The sequence below is a fragment of the Corvus hawaiiensis genome, chromosome 9 (assembly GCF_020740725.1).
Source record: "Corvus hawaiiensis isolate bCorHaw1 chromosome 9, bCorHaw1.pri.cur, whole genome shotgun sequence".
NCBI classification, from domain to species: Eukaryota; Metazoa; Chordata; class Aves; order Passeriformes; family Corvidae; genus Corvus; species Corvus hawaiiensis.
Genome location: NC_063221.1, coordinates 28127883 through 28144623, shown reverse-complemented (window position 1 = coordinate 28144623; position 16741 = coordinate 28127883). Strand labels below are relative to the sequence as shown.

Below are 16741 nucleotides of genomic sequence, written 5' to 3'. Positions count from 1 at the left end.
AAATGTGCAGGCTATTAGTTATTGAAACACACATGCCTGAGCTACTGCCTGGGAATTTTAGTGTATCCAGCTGAGTTCCTGCTGTAAGTTGTTCAGTGTTTCACCTTTCACACAGAAGGCATCACCTTTTAGGCTCTAATGCATTATCTGTTTAATTTGTATCAGGAATGATTCCCCCTCTCTTTTAACAACCTGAGTATCACAGCAACCTAATCAGCAGGCAGATATTCAGGAGAGAACTAAAAACACAGCTCTGGGGACTGGACAGTTTCGCTGACGAAAATCTCCCCTTGAGCGTGCCAGAGCACATTCACACATGCACACACAACAGAGGGTAATATTTTAGGGACCAGCTTGAGCTGTGAGGATTGTGATGAATATTTTAAGGACACAGATCCCCATGTTGGCCACTTGTGCTAACATAGCCAGATCTTTCTGCTGAGCAAAGTTCTTTCCTAGCTGAAAACTGTGTCTTAACTTACAGGAAACACATTAAATTCCCCGTTTGGGGGAGATGGAGCAGAACGTAGCGGATTTTTACGGTGAAGTGCTCAACTTTGTGAAACTCTCTTGATGCAGAGGAGGCAGCAATGCTCAAGTGTTCCCCGGAGCTGTCAGGGTTTCAGCTCAGGTTCCTGCTCCTAGGATACTGCTGCCCACAGCCAGCAATGTTTGCTGAGCTCCAGCACCAGGGCAGCCGTGCCCAGCGGGAGCAGCGAGCTGGCAGCTCCACACACTGCTCAGCATTCCCAGCTGGAGCAGGGCCTGCACCCCTCTGGCCTTGCAGGGGACCTCACCGCCCTTAACCACTCATCTCAAAGGTTTCGAAGCACGAACCCTCTCACAACTGTTGAGCTCACACACAGGAAAAACAGGAATGCAAGAGTGTGAGTGGGGACAAGCACTGCTTTAAAAATAACAATAAAAACTTAAAATTCTTCTCCCATGGTTAAGATTTAAGTAGCCTCTGGGAGTAGTTAAACTGGGTAGGGAAGCTGGGGTTTTCAGTATTCCCTCAGCTGGATACCTAAGTGTACCATTTTTGTTTGACAAGCAACGTGGTTGCATAGAATTTAGAAACACGATGGCCCATCCTGACAAAGCACTCGGAGCAGCCCGGCAGGTCTCTATGGGGTGCTGCGTTTCCCAGCAGTAGCCAGGACAAGACATTCCAAGAGCAGGCAGAGGAAACCCAACACAGGCAATTGCATAGGACTCGCTCCCCAGAAGCATTTCCCTCCCCTATTCAGAGTGGTTTCTGGCTCATCCCGGCATTGGAGTTTTTAGTACGTCTTTTGTTTCTCTTTTAAATATGTGTGTGGTCATTACCCATATAAATGTCACTATCATGAGCTCTTTAGTTATTATCTTTCCAACGAAAACAACTGCAATCTTTTTAATCTCTTCAGATAGAAGCATTTCCAGGCTTCTAAGAGCGTTGCTGGCGCGTGGAGGACGATGTCTCTGTCCCTGTGTGCCGGAGGAGGGGCCGGTGGCTGGGCTGCAGTCCCTGCTCGTGGCCGGGCTGTGCCGCAGCCTCGGCAGAGCCGGAGCGAGGGCTCCCGTGTGCTGTGGCAGCCCTGGCTGGGAGCCGCCGCTCGGCACAGGCGGGCCCGCAGAGCGCCCGCAGGGAACGCGGCTCACGACGGCTTCCTGAGCCCGACCGCGGCCCCACTGAGCCCTCTGAGGAAAAGCTGCGGGCCCAGGGGAGCTGGGCCTGGCGTTTGGCTGCTGCTGAGCAAATAAACTCGGTGTTTCCTCCTGCATCTGCTCCTCAGCAGCGCGGGCTCCAGAGAGCGTTTTGTCCCTGACCTGAAGGGACCACAGGTCGCCCCAGCACCCCCCGGTCCCTTTTTGGTACCCCTGCAGCCCCAGGCCTTTTCCAAACCAGAACAAATAAGATATTTTTCTCTTTACATGTTGGCTCTTAGAATTCGACTTTAGTCCTCTTTATTTTACATATTACTGGTCAGCACTTCCTGGGGGTGGGTATCTTTCTCAGGAAAAAAAATTGTTTTCTGGTTCTTGTGTATTTGAGTCAAAAATATCCTTGCCTTCACCCATCCAGCAATACTAGTTTAATTTTTCAGTTTAGTTTGGGGATATTCAGTCTCTGTGGTTTGTATTATAGGTCGTTTCCTTCTTTTGGGACATAGAATTATTTCAGATTAGGCTAGGCTTAGATCAGTTGATTTAAACCCCTTTTAATATTTAGAGCATCACTGTGACAGCTTTCGGCAGTGTTTCTCTGCCTCCCCTGTTAAATTTGGCTAAGCTGTTGTCACCATTAATTCACAGTTCCCTGTGTTTACTTCTTGCACACTCCCATGTAGTGCTTAGCCCTCAGTCGAGCACAGCCTCACTCCCAAGGTCAATCCAACTGCTCCAAGACGTAGTTGTGCGAAATGATGGTTTATGGTGTTTGAACAGCTTGTGCAGGGGTAGAGGGGACACAAGTGAGAGACTGAAGTTTTTATTTAGTTAATTCTTTGTCTGCCTCCAGTGGTTTGTACTTGGTATTTTTTTCCAGCTTGGTGACATCTATTACAACCTGCAGAGGTTGTTTATTTCTCTGCCTCGGGGCCTGTAGCTGGGAAGTTTCCGCAGGGTGGCTGTCAGACAGTGAGGTGGATTTTGCATCATCTGAAGGTTCTGGTGCTGCTCAAAGAGATGCTTCTTAGGTTTAGCAAAAGTTCCAGAGGCGGCAGAGTGTATTGAGAACTCCCTATGCTGCCTGTGCTATTTGACAGGGCACCACTGGGCTGTGGAGCACAGGGCCCCTTGTCACAGCTGTACGAGAAGCACTCTTTGCTCATCTTCAGAGTGAAACTAAGGCTTTTCTTTGTCTTGGCTGCAGCTTGACCCTGTTACAGCTTTACCCTGTTACAGCTACGAAGGCACTTAAACAATTTCCTTGCATTTACTCATTCTGACTACATTTTCCACTTCTGTTTCTGGACATGCATCTCAGCTCACAAAATTCTAAATTAAACTGAGCTGTGTTTAGGTTGTTCACTGAGGAGTGTTGTCATTCTGATCCTGTCATTATGGCGCGTACAGGAAGTCAGTATAAAGGAAAAGAATTCCTTGTCTAACTCTCTTTCCTCCTAGCAAATATCTGAAGGTAGCACTGCATTGTTGTCCTTTCTTTTTCCCCAATATAATTTGTACCTGCAAAACAGACTTCTCTATAATTTGGCCATTATAGAAATAGTTCATTCAAATATTTCATTTTCCCATGTTATGATGTGATATGTGAAGTTTTTCTGTTTTTTTCTTTTTCTAGGCTTGCTCCCAACATAATCTCTCCACTTGTCAGCCCCCTGAAAGCTTTAGTTTCACCCTCCCTCTTGCAGAAACATGGCTCTCCATCATCCCACAGCCAGTCACCCAACGGGCAGCAGTTTTCTGGGATACCAAATACACCATACACCCCATTTCCCAACCAGTCTGTACAGCAGGGATCTCAAGGTAACTCCTCCCTCTTCCTGTTTTTTGCAACTTTTCTAATTCCTAGCTGGAGAGAAAGAGTTTATTTTCGTTTTTCATATTTGGCTAATACTAATTTCAGTGGGAACTCCAGTTTTTAAACTGGATTGGTGTACATACAGATGGAAATTTTCAGACAGGTCCATGCTGTGATACGTTGTCATAATGGGGAAAGCTGTCCCAACAGCAGATTTATTGCATTTATGCAGGTTCTTCAGTAGAAGGCTGCTGGCCATGCACCTCTCCTGGCTGGTCATCCAGCCTGGAGAGTGACCCTGTAAGAGCCATCCAGTCCCAAAATACATGGGCTGAGGCACACCTTGGCAGTGTCCTGCTCAGTCCACTCATAGAAATGCACAAGACATGAAATTAGACAAAGAAAAAACCCCACTTTCCTATTTATTATTTGGCTTTTTGGCTTGTGTTACATTATATAATAATATGTAAATGCACTCTGTACAACTGTAGAGTGCCTGTGGGATTTGAGGACAGGAATGGGAGCAGTAAGCAGCTGTCCCACAGCTTAATTTAAAACATTTTTTGTTCTAAATTGCTCAGCCTTTTTAATTGGGAGCTTAAATACCTATTCTGGAGTTCTGCTGTGGGAACTAATTAATGTTCCTGAAATTTTTGAGGCACAAATTAGCAAGAGATGTTATTATCACAGATTCTTCCAGTAACAGGAGCTTGCATATTTCAGAAATCTGTTATGCAATCCAGATGGTGAGCTGCTAAAGTGTGGTAAATATTCCCAATAAAGAAGTGTGCAGGACATCTGTCTGCTTGCAAGAGCCTGAGCACAAACCCATGAGCAGCTCTCAGCTGGAATGGGGTTGGGTATCCCAGCAGTTCCCTCTGTCCCCCTTTCTCTGAGCAGTGCTTTTGCTCTTTGGTTGGACAGGCTTAGTCTGAAAAGTTAAAGCATATTATATTTAATGATTTGTGCTGAAGGAAAAACTAACTCAACCTGATGCTCAACAGATTATTCAATTTAAAAAGATTAACTCTGTAAGGGAAAAGTGGCAGATTTATGATAGCATATAATGATATATGATTATGTTGCTATAATGAGCTAAATAACTACAAGCCACAAGAGGAAAGTTTAGCAGCTCATTACTATGGCAGAAACAAATGCATAGACAGAACAAGTTTTGAACCACTTAAATAAATTGACTTTATTCCTTAAGAAAACCACATTTCCCTTTGAATGAATTGTTGCTTTCTAAGTGTTATGTCATGTGGTTTTGAAAAAGCAATAATTTTCCACTTTGGCCAAATGTTGAAGTATTATTATAAATTCATTATGGAAATGGTCATTCCAAAATCAGTTTTGATTAGCAGCCTTTGAAACCAATTATCTGTAACCTGTACTTAGCTGTACTTGCTCTACATTTTTTTTTGCCTCGCAGTTCATTAATAGCACATTTTTCTAATGGAATCTGTAATAATTTGGGAGTTTTGAGTTTTTGCCAAAAAAAGGTACACCACATAAGGCTAGTGTAGAACCAGGCATCTGTACAGAAGCACATAAACATTGTGGAATTTTTAGGAGATGGCAGCTTTGTCAGGCTGGTAGCAGAAATATTGATAATGAAAGAACAAGCTGACATTATTTATATGTTTAAACCTAGCTGTAGTAAGATCACATGGAAATTATTACATGCTGAAAGAATTTGGCAGGCAATGGAATCCTGTAGTTATTTATACCTGACATGATTTCTTGTCAGAAATTTTATGGAATTTGAAAAGCTGAGATTTATTTGCAAATACATGTAAATGACATGACATAACAAGATGGCATTTATTAGGCATATTCCAATTATTTGCTCATTACATCATTCATTTTAAAGCTGCTTGAAGTTTTCTAGGCTGTGCCTTAGAGAAGCAGAGGCAGCCAGTGCACTGTGTGAAGTGGCTAAGTGCAGCTTTTCTGCCACAAATTATTTCAAAGCAAAATTTAACTAAATGTTATGTTTGGAACTCAGTTTATTCCTTTATGAACTGTTATATTTCTACATCTACTGTACATAAAACATTTAACAGTGATCATTTAAACTGACAGGGCATTTAGTAAATTCTTCATGTGAAAATAACCCCAGAAAATTTTTGATTTAAATGAAAACTGAAGGAAAACCTGAAATCCATGTGGCAAAAAAAATATTGGTGAAACACTTATTGCCAAGTTGGTACTACAGATTTGCACTCTAGAAGGAGAAGGGATGTCTGCACTGGACCAGCCTCCTTGCCTACTTTGTATTTTAACCCCTGAAGGGACTCTTTTTTAAGAACTTGTAAAAAATGTTCCCTGTTTAGTTTACCCTGATCAACCATATGTGGTTGTTAATTGAACACTTGGTTATGGGATTTTAATAATATTTTAATTCCTCATATTTTCTCTGTGAAGCATTTCAAGAAATCTAAAGGAACCACAACTAAATGCCATGAACCCAAAGGGTCAGAAATCCCATTTTTAGTGTCCTGATTTGTTCTACCTGACCTGTGTTCCTGCTGTACCCTTTCCCTTCCTCACTCCATGTTTCTTCTTTAGTTTTCTACCTGCATTTATCCCACCTGCAGGCATATTACAACAGGGAAGGTGCATTTCTCTGTATTTTCTTTGGGAAGCACTTGGCAGAAATCAGGTCCCAGTGAACTCAGTGGTGCAGTATCACCAGGATTTTCCTACATCCATCTCTTCACTGGGTGGTTCCAGGAACACTTTTTCCTCTGCCTTCTCAGATTATCACACAGTGGTGCTGAGGGATAGATACTGCAATCCAAAAAGAGGATTTCATTGCTTATGGCAGTTCTTTTCCAGACTCTGATTCTGAGGCAGTTCTCTGCTTCAGGTATTTCCAGACAGTGTAACTTAAAATACTTCAAAATAACCTTTCCCCACAGGTCTTGGGAAAACCCTGGATCCAACTACTCTCAATCCAGTTCTGTCATGCTTGGCTGCGCTCTGCTTTTCTAAGCCACTGTGCCAGCCCTGTAGATCATGAAAATATTTAATTGATGTTACAAAGGCAAGCCTGGGAGAACAAGGGAAGGACAGCAGTTACAGGGACAGAGAAAATACCCGTCATGCCTTCCCTAGGAGTGATGTCTATAGCAGGCATTCTGGAAAAAGTTCATTTTTTTTTCTCTAGCAATGCATCTGAGTGCTCTCTGCAACCAGTTGTGCCTCCTTTGAAGCCAAGTGTCTCTTTTTTTCACTGCTCATCTCAAAAGGATGTATTTTTAGAAGGCTTACAGCAAGGAGTTTGTGTTTTGTAAACAGAAAGTCAGGATAATTATCAGAGCTGATCAGTAAAGCACTGTACCTAAAATCACATCAAAAGAGGGCTGTGCTACCTCTCATAAGAGCTCCTTGGTTCTTTGAGCCAGACTCTCCAGGCAGTAAATAGAGATGGCTGTCTGTTTATTCCAAGGAAGGACATGCATCATTTAATGCTCAGATTTCCAAATTTTTGGGCCACCTTCTCCACAGTAGCAAATATGAGCAGCCATAGTACAGTACAGAGTGTGTAGTGTCTTTATCTAAGAGTCATCCATTAGGACTTCACTAATCATAGACTTCAACAATTTAGGTATTTTGTAGTGCATCATACGGTCTCAAGAAATTAATCATCTAATCCTTGCAGATTCTGCCAAAGCACATATTAAACTGGGAAACTTCAAAGCAAATCTTTCACCACTCAGTGAGTTTATTGCATTTCTACTCAACAATTGCCTCACTTGGCCTTACTTACTGCCACTTTAGGAAATACGAAGTGACCAGACCCCAAGTTTTGCCTGGTATTGCTTGGTCAGACTTCAGTAGTGGAGGGAAAACGTAGAGAAGTATGGGAGATCTTACTGAACAGGAGAGGGCTTGTACATGGCATAAATTGTAAGGGACACATTCCACCCCATACAGCCCCAGGTACTCTGGGGACAGGCACAGGGATTTAATTTCTGAACAAACAGACTGAAGAGCTGCACAAGCAGCCCAGCAGGGCAAGTCTCTGCTGTGAGTGGGGCCGAGCTGTCAGCTGGAAACGGGGAAATGCGGCTGTGACTGGGATACACTGAACTGCTGCAGGAGTTCCTGAGGAAATGTTTCAGTCTGAGTAGGACTGAGGGAAGAAAGACAACAGCTCCATATTTTTTCTGGCAGTTAGAGGAAAATCCTGAAGCACTTTCTGCTAGAGTTTAAGCCTAATTTGGTTGACTTCAGCTGCCTTTAAGGGAAGGAGCATTATTCCAGGGAAGGTAGGAAAAGGGGTAGCTGATAGAAATGTGCAGTTAGTGTGCAATGCACCTGCAATCAGGAAGAGGTTATTGAGGCAGGAGGAAGAAAGAGAATTAAATCAGGCCATGGTTGGTTTGAATATTGATATACTTTGAGGTCATCCTTATGGGAACAAATTACAATTTCTTTTAGGATGTTGGCACAACTTGTAAAATTACTTCCTCAGCAATTCATATGTCCTTTACTCTTAAATACCTTCTTTTGTTGTCTACAACTCATTCACAACCTTTGATGGCAAAACCCAAACGGATACCAAACTGGGTACTGATAATACAATACTTGGGAAAAAAAAGTAGGATCTAAGAAATGTTCAGTATGTGGGGGACAGAAGTCAAAAATGCCCCAAAAGCAGAATGACTGAGGCAAGCAGAGACCATACAGATCTATGTCAGCACTTTCCAGAAGCAGAAGAGCCTCTGGCTGAGCTCAGTCTTCACCTGACATCCATCTGGAGTCAGTCCTGCACTTCCAGGTCAACTTTACCTGCACACCAACTTTACCTGGCCCCCTGTGTCCAGTGAAAGGGGGTTCATTTGAATCAAGAGCAGTCTGGGAAAGAAGTTTGAGGAACCTGCGAAGGTATTTTGGATAAACAGCGCTGTCTCCAGCAGTGCACAGCACACACCGGATGGGAAAAGACTCAACTGAAAACAAAGCAGTGCTATTCATTTAAATACTGCATTCCTGTATTTAACAGTGATTCATTACAGAGACATTCCCTTAGGAGCTGAGCATACTGGACCTGATCCAGTGGACAGCTTTCTACTTAGCTTGGAACCAAGGGTGCTGTTGACTGTGTTCAGCTGATCTATTGCTTGAAACAAAGCCCATCCCTGAGATTTTAGCTTGATGGGGATCACAGTCCACAGCACCTTGTGGGACCGAGTCTGATGCAGCTCTTCTGTTACTGCACTTGATAGAACAGCATGATCATTTTTCCAAAGTTAAAATGGAGGAACTAAACCCCTCCAACAGTAATGAAATGCTGTGGCAGAAGTGGAGGTAATACCATTGCAGGAGGGTTAAATTGTGTGCAATATCTGCTTTCAGGTTACCAAGGCAGCTTTCACTCCATACAAAACTGTTTCCACTATGGAGATTGCTACAGAACAATGGACCAGTCTGTCAGCAGTGATGTGCTCACAGGGGAATCCCATTGCTTCAATCCTCTGAGGCAGAATGGCTATCACATACTCAATGCACCTTTAGCTTCAACAGGTAATTTATTCCACCTATAAAGAATTATCCATATGATATTTGTAGCAGGAGGGGGAAAGAACACATTTAATACTCAGTGTTATGACAAAAATGTGTTTGTATAAAAAATAGCCCTGAAATTCATTTTCATCTATAAAAACCCCAGAAAGAAAGCAATTTTTTTTATTTAATCCTGCTGTATTTGACTGATAGACAAAGTCTTTTCCATTCTGCTGGATGTCATAGGCAACACCTGCCTGCAAGAGAGCTGACAAAACACTTCCCACATTTTTTGTATGGTCTGTTCATTGCACATCTCAGGTGTGCTCAGCAGGCTTTTAAAATCTGGTCAAAGTTATAATGGCAACATTACTATAGTACTGCAATATTTTAGTATTCATTTTTTTTCTACCTTTAAAATTAAGAATTGACAGAATTGCTGAAATCAAACAAAACGTGAGTATTGTCAGAGCCATGAAACACAACCATTTGCTGCAATCTTTACTTACATATGTCCAAGAAAGTTCTCTTCATGTCTGCACTCAGGAGGGCACCTCGGTTAAGAACGATACTGAAAACATATGTTTAAGTGCTTTTTGAATTGGGGCGTGAGTCAGACCACAAAATTAGAGTTGACTTTCCTGTTTGTTTTCTATTAAAGGAGACTCTGTTCAGAGTGAGTGTGCACGCATTTGTCTGCTGTTCCATTCTGGGAAGTGCATGCATCAGTAACCAACACAAGGGAAACGTTTAAGATGAAGTTTCAGCTTCAACTTTGAATTCTTTAGTGTTACTCATAAGTTTGATGTTACTAAAACAGGTTTTTTTCATGTTAACATCAAATTTCAAGTTTAGATTGACAGCCTGCAATATTTAAAGAACAGACTAAATAAACTTTCCAAAAGAAATTGCAGTAAAAGAATAATACTGTGGCAAGACACCAACTTCAACAACAGTTGATTTTTCTGTCTAGGCCTAAACTATCATGAAATGTTTCTGTTTAGTATTTTTGTTTTTAGAGTGGTTATTGAGCCATGCAAATACTTAAAAGGCTGAAACATAAACATATATGAAATATATAAATCTCATCTCATCTCATCTTTTAGTGGGTAAAATAGAACCATTCAGGTTTGCAAAATTCATCAAGGCTGTGCATTAATTTTTTTCAGGCTTTTATAGCACCATTAATATTAAATGAGATCTCATCTCACAGGAATGCCAAATGTGACTGGCAAACAGCTGTTCCATGAATCACATTAACAGTCAATAAATTTTTATTTTCTGTTCAGGACTTTGGATAGTTTACTCTATCTGGAATCTAATAATGATTTCTGGGGTGTATGCTTATCTTGGGTTTTACCCATCTGTGGTTGTGTATCCACCCTGTATACAGGCTCATCAAATAGAAATTAGCATAACATAAACACTTGCAAAACTTACCAAAATACTGGTCACTCCACTTGGCCCGACATAGATAAACACGCCGAGGTCGTCCTCCAGAACCTCTGGACATTCACTGTGTGCCAGATTTCTGCAGACAGCAGAATCTGACCTGTAAACCAACAGTAAATTAATAAGTCATAGGAAAATGCAGAAATGTAAATAAGTAGAGAATTTGATCTCAAATAATAAAAACATACCTAACAGTAAAGTAGCCACAATTAAGTGGACAGGTTTTCCTGCAGCCAGGACTGGCTGTGTAGGAGGCATCTGTCCCTGGCTGCTGGTGCGGTGCCACATGGCCTTGAGGCCCCTGTGGAGCCTGGGCAGTGTTTGGCTCAGCCCCACCCAGATGTGTTGGCTCAGCCCCACCTTGCAGAGGTGTGGGCAGGTGGAAGAGACAAGGGGAAAGCTAAAGAGAAGGAAGTGCCTCATTTTCCACTGAGGCACAGAAAAGCAGTGATTTCCCAATAGCCCCACAGACCCCTCTGTGGAGCAGAGAATGGAGCCAGGTCCAGTGCTTCAACCATGAGGATCGGCCATCCCCACGTGGAGTTGCCACTCTGTGTAAGGGCTTGACTTTCTATGTGAGGCACACAGGCAGAGGCATTTGCTAAACTGCATCTTTTTCCTTGTGCTCCCTCAGCTGACGATGCTGCTGCTGCTGCTTATTCCAGTTGTGGTAGGTGGGCTTTGGCATCCCTGGGAGCTCAGTCCAAGGGTCAGAACGTTGTGCTGAAGTTCACACAGATGCTTTTCTAAAGACAAAACCCAAATCAGGTGGTACAAGGGAAATCAGAATATATATAAAGGGTGTGAAGGTAAGGGGGCAAACACAGCAGAGGAGAAGTAAGGAGGAGCTGGACTGCAGTAAAATGACCATGTGCATGACTGGCCAGTTGCAAAAGCTGGTTATAGTGGGTCATAATTTTCATGTCCTTTGGGGTACACAAATCTTTGTTTTAGACTCCAGCTGCCATAGCATCTGGTAGCACAGCAAACCTGCTCATTTCCACAGGGATGTACAGCTCAGGAGGTTTGTAATAGCTGTGGAAGTTTGGCATTATGAAAGAAAGACAGAGAAATTCTTCCTCACCACCATGGCTTTGTGGTAGCCTGGCAAGCAGCAGCCAGCTTGGCCTGGGAAGGGGCTGGTGGGCTTTGATGGGCTGAGGTTCACAGCTCCTTCCATGTGTCCTGTGAGCCTGACCTGCCCCAGCCATGCTTCCTCAGGCCTGCACTATGTGGAGAGCCAGTAAATGTAGGATCCAGATTTCTTCTGGGTCTTAAGAGCATCTGGGAGACACATGGAATATTTTTTCGGAGTGCTATTAGAAGGAAGGACACAAACCAAGAGGACTGCATCACTTTAGTGCACACTTAGAAGGATCGTTGCCCTCTCACTGTTTTGATGTCCTATTCAGATAATGACTGTGAGTCCCAAGAGAGCCATGCTCTGATACTTGCACTTCACTTGCAAGTGCACAGCTTTCCACAGAAATGAATGGGAGCACCAGCCACGATGACACAAACATCCACTGAAGTTTGTGCATCTCCTGGGCAAGGCTTTGATGCTGACCACTGTTGTCTTTCCTTAATGCTGTGCTTAATGCTGAAAGCATTAATGCTAATGCTTTCCTTAATGTCCTGTCCCGTGTGATCCCAGGCCAAAGCTGTGTTGCCCTCCTCACATGCACCGTGGCACTAACTCATGTCCATGCCCTTGTCACTCTTCCAGGCTATGAGGGGATCTCTGAAGCACAGTGTGTATCTGAAGACATGGTCTCCAATGGAACGGATGAAAATGGATTCTTCCAGAACAGCGCCTTTGATCACTGCTTGAATCACATTCCTTCCATCTACACAGATACCTAAGAGCAGTGCTGGCCTTGTTTCCTTTATTGTACCTATAACTGCGTATGTAATAACAAAGGTGTTGTTCAAGTACTTTTATTTAGTCTGTATCCCTATGTGTGCTCATTTAAATGAACACCTCACATTTACCAAACCATTTTATACATGAGTAGTCTGTATAAAATAATATTGGAACCTGTTCCTTTGCTGTGGCACTTTGAAATTCATGCTTTAAGGGAATGAGGAGCATTTCAAGCAGCTTGTTTTGTAAGTTCTCTCAGTAAAGTGTAAATGTAAGTTATATAATAAACTTGTAAAGAAGAGGTTTTTCTTCTTGGAAAGTATGTTTCAATTTGAGAATGTTGTTCCCTTTAATCAGTTTTCATTTAACTTGTTGGCTCAGTCTTCTCTTTTTTCTTTTTTTTTTTTTTTTTAACTAAAAGGATTTTTTTAATCACAGACCTCATGTATATAAAGATCTACATTTGCTCAGCTGGTTTTGTATTTTCAGTTTTACAAGAAAGCATTAAAAACTGGAAACAAGTGTACTGTCATTTCTTAACACCATTGGGCTCCCTGATACTGCATTCTTAACATGCCTGAGAGGGATTTTAACAAAGCAGTGACATCTCAGTCACTGTGACATTAAAATAGCCCATGTGTAAGTGAAGAAAACCAAGCAGCTTCCAGTGGAACAGGGGTCATATGCAGTAGTTTGGTTCCTGTCACTGTGGCCTTGGCCCCACTGGGCTGCACTTCCCAGTGTAGTGATGATTCCTGGGAGAGACACATCCTGCAAGGGGCCAGGTGCTCCCAGTTTGTGCCAAGCAGGCCTGTTGGAGCTGAGCTCCTGAAAAGTGTCCCATGGAGGTCTAGGAGAACAGTAAGGAAAAACTAACTAAAAAAAAAAGTCTCATTTACAAACCATTGCAAGTTAGGCTTAAAGAGCGGTGTACAGACTGTGCATCAGTCCATGTCTGCTCACTTACAGAGCTACCCAGGCTGCCACAGGACACCACTGAAAAGCCCAAACTGGGCTGAAGCCAGTCTGTGGCTGAGGACGGTGCTTTCGTTTTTTCGTCTTTTCGTCTTTTCTCTCCCCAGAAACGTGGAACACAGCTCAGGTCCAACAGGGCACCTGTGTCCCAGTGCCAGAACCCTGCAGCTTTGCTGCTATGGGAGCATCAGGATCCCTGGTGTTCCTGTGCCTCTCCTCAGCCCCCACAGCCTCTGCAAACACAGAAACCCTCCCTGTGCCAAGATTGATCCAGGGTAACCACAGAGCCTACACGGTGCACTTGCATCTCCAGGGCCAGGTTGCACCTTGTTAGTGCACTTGAAGGGGCCTCTGTATCCAATTTAGCTTTCTGTCCTCTAGAAATTTGAATGAAACTTAGACATTCAGGAAGTTTTAGTCACTACAGAACAAGGTTTGTGGGGTTACGTGACCGGACCCCCCCCTGTTTTAGTAAGGGTTCCTCAAGCTCTCTGGCTCTCAAGGACACCCAGTGCCAGCTGCAAACCCATTAATTGTGGCCAAGCAGCCCTGGCAGCACTGACTCATCATTCCTCTCCTAGAACTGAAATGCAGAAAGGCTCCAAATTGAGCTCTAAGCCTGCACACGTGGCTTTGCTTCTGATCATGGCCACATTTGGCTTTCTGTCCTGTTTATTTATTCTGATGCGTCAGAGTTTGGAGTTTTTTTGGTCTCGGACATAAGTGGGCAGAACTGTCTCCCAGAACATTAAATAAGGAGGCAGGTAGTTTAACAACTGCCAAGAAGGAAAAACTAGGGCTTTTGAAGGAACACTTTGAAAAATATCCAAAGCCCAACAAAGCTGTAATGTCTGAGAGAAAAATCAAAATAATTCCTGTGCTGCAATTAGTCGGAAACACAAAAAGGAAATCATGACTTAAAAACAAGATTAATTCAATTTCCTAAAAATTAAATAAATTCTTCTTAAAACGACTTTTTTTTTGTTAAAAATATAAACCAACCAATCCTAAACATATTTGATCAATTACAAAAATACTTATGTCACAACAACCAAGCTGTTCAAAACCACACAATGATTCACAAAGGTTTGGGAAACTTAAAGCATCGCAGCTGGGGTGATGATTTAATTCCACAATCTGTGTGAATCAGGTTTTCTGTAAATTAAAGGATAGATTCAGAGAAATGCAAAGGCACTTGTTTGAGTCTGTATAGTTTGGAAAGTTATCCATAATAAAGCCATTAAAATACACAATAGCACAAGTTAATGGTTACTCATGTGCTGTGTACCTCATTATTTCCTTTTATTACATGTAAGTAGGGAAGTATCTCATGTAAGCTTTTCCTAAAGACACAAAGAAACCTTTCAATAGAATTTATTGCTTGGCAAGTTTCTCGTCGTGGTGCTGTAAAAACCCCAACAACTAATATGTATAATAACTGGAGTAAGGCTTTATATATAATAGTAGAAAATTATTACCCTGTGGAATTAAAATGGAACTGCTGGTTCCAGATACTTTTTCAATCTAAGCAATAGAATTCAACTAATAAATTACAACACTACTTTATAAATAGCTACAAATCATTTCCCCAGTGAATGCAAACCCCATTTACCCCGTGCATGTACTCTGTGTATGCAGGACGCTTTAGGAACAACTGAAATAAGATGACCTTCAGTGGCTGATCAAGCTGGGAGAGAGAAAATTAATTTCAAGTTGACACTGAAGCAGCAAAGGCATTTCTCACTCTCCACCAGCTGGGCTGGAAGCCAAACATTCAGCAGGACTTCGAAGCTTTTAATACAATCAAGCTCAGGCTTTTCATTGTATAGAAAACCAAAATGCTTGTTCTGTTCCTGTCGTGCTGCAGCACCTCACAAGCTACAGAAGTGATGGTCCTGCCGTGCTCCAGAGGGGCCTTTGCAGGTGAGCTAATGAGATGTGCACACAGAATCACAGCATCGTTTAAGCTGGCAAACACCTCCGTGATCATTGAGTCCAACATGTGGCATATAATGACAACACTCTTGTAATGCCCTCATTTCGATGTGGCAACAGGGCACAGGAATGTTCAAGCCCAAAGGCTCAGGTCTGCAGCAGGAATGGCTACAGCCTGCAGCAGGGATCGGATGTGCTCCCAGGGAAAGGATACAGGCAGTGAGTACATTTTCAGATCATATTCTCTACTTACGTGCACACCCAACAGCAGGAACAGCTGCTGCTTGTGGAAAGGCTCCCCTGTTTCTGAGACTGTCCTTTCAACTGGATACATTTTCTAAATGGTAAAAGTCCAAAAAGCCAAATTCCAGAGCACATTAAGAGCACCGGTTTGATACTGCAATAGCTCTAAGTTACGCAAGCAGTGCAAAAAAACCCCAGTGCTTAAAACAACAACCAAGTATGTGAAAATAAACAGCGACTGTAAATTGAATTTAAATTGCATAAGAGAAAAAGATTTCAATGGGTTTTGTTATGATCTTATTAAAACTTACATGATTTTAGTTCAGCTCTCCAGTAATGTATTTGTATTAAATTAGGTCAGTGCAACAGAAGATGAAAAAACAGCCATCCTATATAATTTAATTCACTGACAGCACAAAGCCATCAGAATATTCCCTCCTGAGATAAGCCCTTCTGAGATCTGCAGAGTTATACTAAAAGCTCCTCTCTGCTTAAATTTCAAAGCAAACTGCAAATTCCCTGAGGTGATTTGGAAGTCCATGGTCCAGAGTCAGCAGAAGGAGGGCTGTAGCCATAGATTGTCACAGCCTTGCAAGGCAGCCTGTCTCGGTTCCATGGGCTGAAAACCACTCAGCCATGACAGAATTTTTCTTTAAACCATCAAAACTGTACAAAGTCCCAATGTAGCTAAAGGCCTTACAAGACTGAGCTATTTACCGGATTCCTACTGCAGTGAAATTTGCCCACTCCTTTGGCAAAAAGATTTTTGTAGTGGTAGTGAAGCCAGAAGAAAATAAAACAATTCTTCAGTGCAAATACAGATTTGCTGGCCAGAGCCAGTAACTCTCATTCAAAACCAAGTGACTCAACTTTAAAAGTGCATTTCTGGCCCTGTATTACATAGAAGTTCTCTTCAATTCATCAAGGACACCAAGAAAAGGATTATGCTAATTTTCAAAACTTTTGCAAGTTTGGGCCTTCTTGATTTGAAAGAGTTTCTCCCTCCTTTCTGAGAGTCTGCAACTCTGAACCCTCCAAGTGTGCCTGTGTGGCAGACACTGGACTAGAACGAGCTGTTGGGCACAGGGACAATACAGAGACATGGCCTGTGGAGACACTGGCCTGGGACTGGGCTAGAAAGGGAGTGCTCTACTCTGCTTTATTGGAGGATTAGACCCATCTTCCCATGCTTTAAGATTTCCTTCATTTCAGAAGGGCAGCAAGACGTCTCGCATCCTCAGGGCAATGGTAACCCAGAGAGCCCCAGAGCAGCTCTTCCCCTCCCAGCGCCT

At 42.7% G+C, this 16741-nt stretch overlaps 1 protein-coding gene and 1 long non-coding RNA gene across 4 annotated transcripts in view; one reads left to right on the top strand and one right to left on the bottom strand.

The window, feature by feature from the left end:
- Positions 1 to 12597, top strand: part of GLIS1 (GLIS family zinc finger 1) — a 181705-nt gene extending 169108 nt beyond the window's left edge. For all 3 annotated transcript variants that reach the window (XM_048313177.1, XM_048313176.1, XM_048313175.1), the window contains exons 9-11: positions 3287 to 3471; positions 8834 to 9001; positions 12159 to 12597. In XM_048313177.1, the coding sequence (XP_048169134.1) occupies positions 3287 to 3471; positions 8834 to 9001; positions 12159 to 12295 (490 nt within the window). In that variant the 3' untranslated portion in view covers positions 12296 to 12597. The remainder of the gene's footprint in view (positions 1 to 3286; positions 3472 to 8833; positions 9002 to 12158) is intronic.
- Positions 9121 to 15536, bottom strand: LOC125330239. Its single transcript, XR_007205434.1, has 3 exons — positions 15460 to 15536; positions 10421 to 10532; positions 9121 to 9551 (listed from the first exon to the last, which is right to left on the bottom strand). It is a non-coding gene; the product is annotated as an uncharacterized LOC125330239 (long non-coding RNA).
- Positions 15537 to 16741: the final 1205 nt, after the last annotated feature.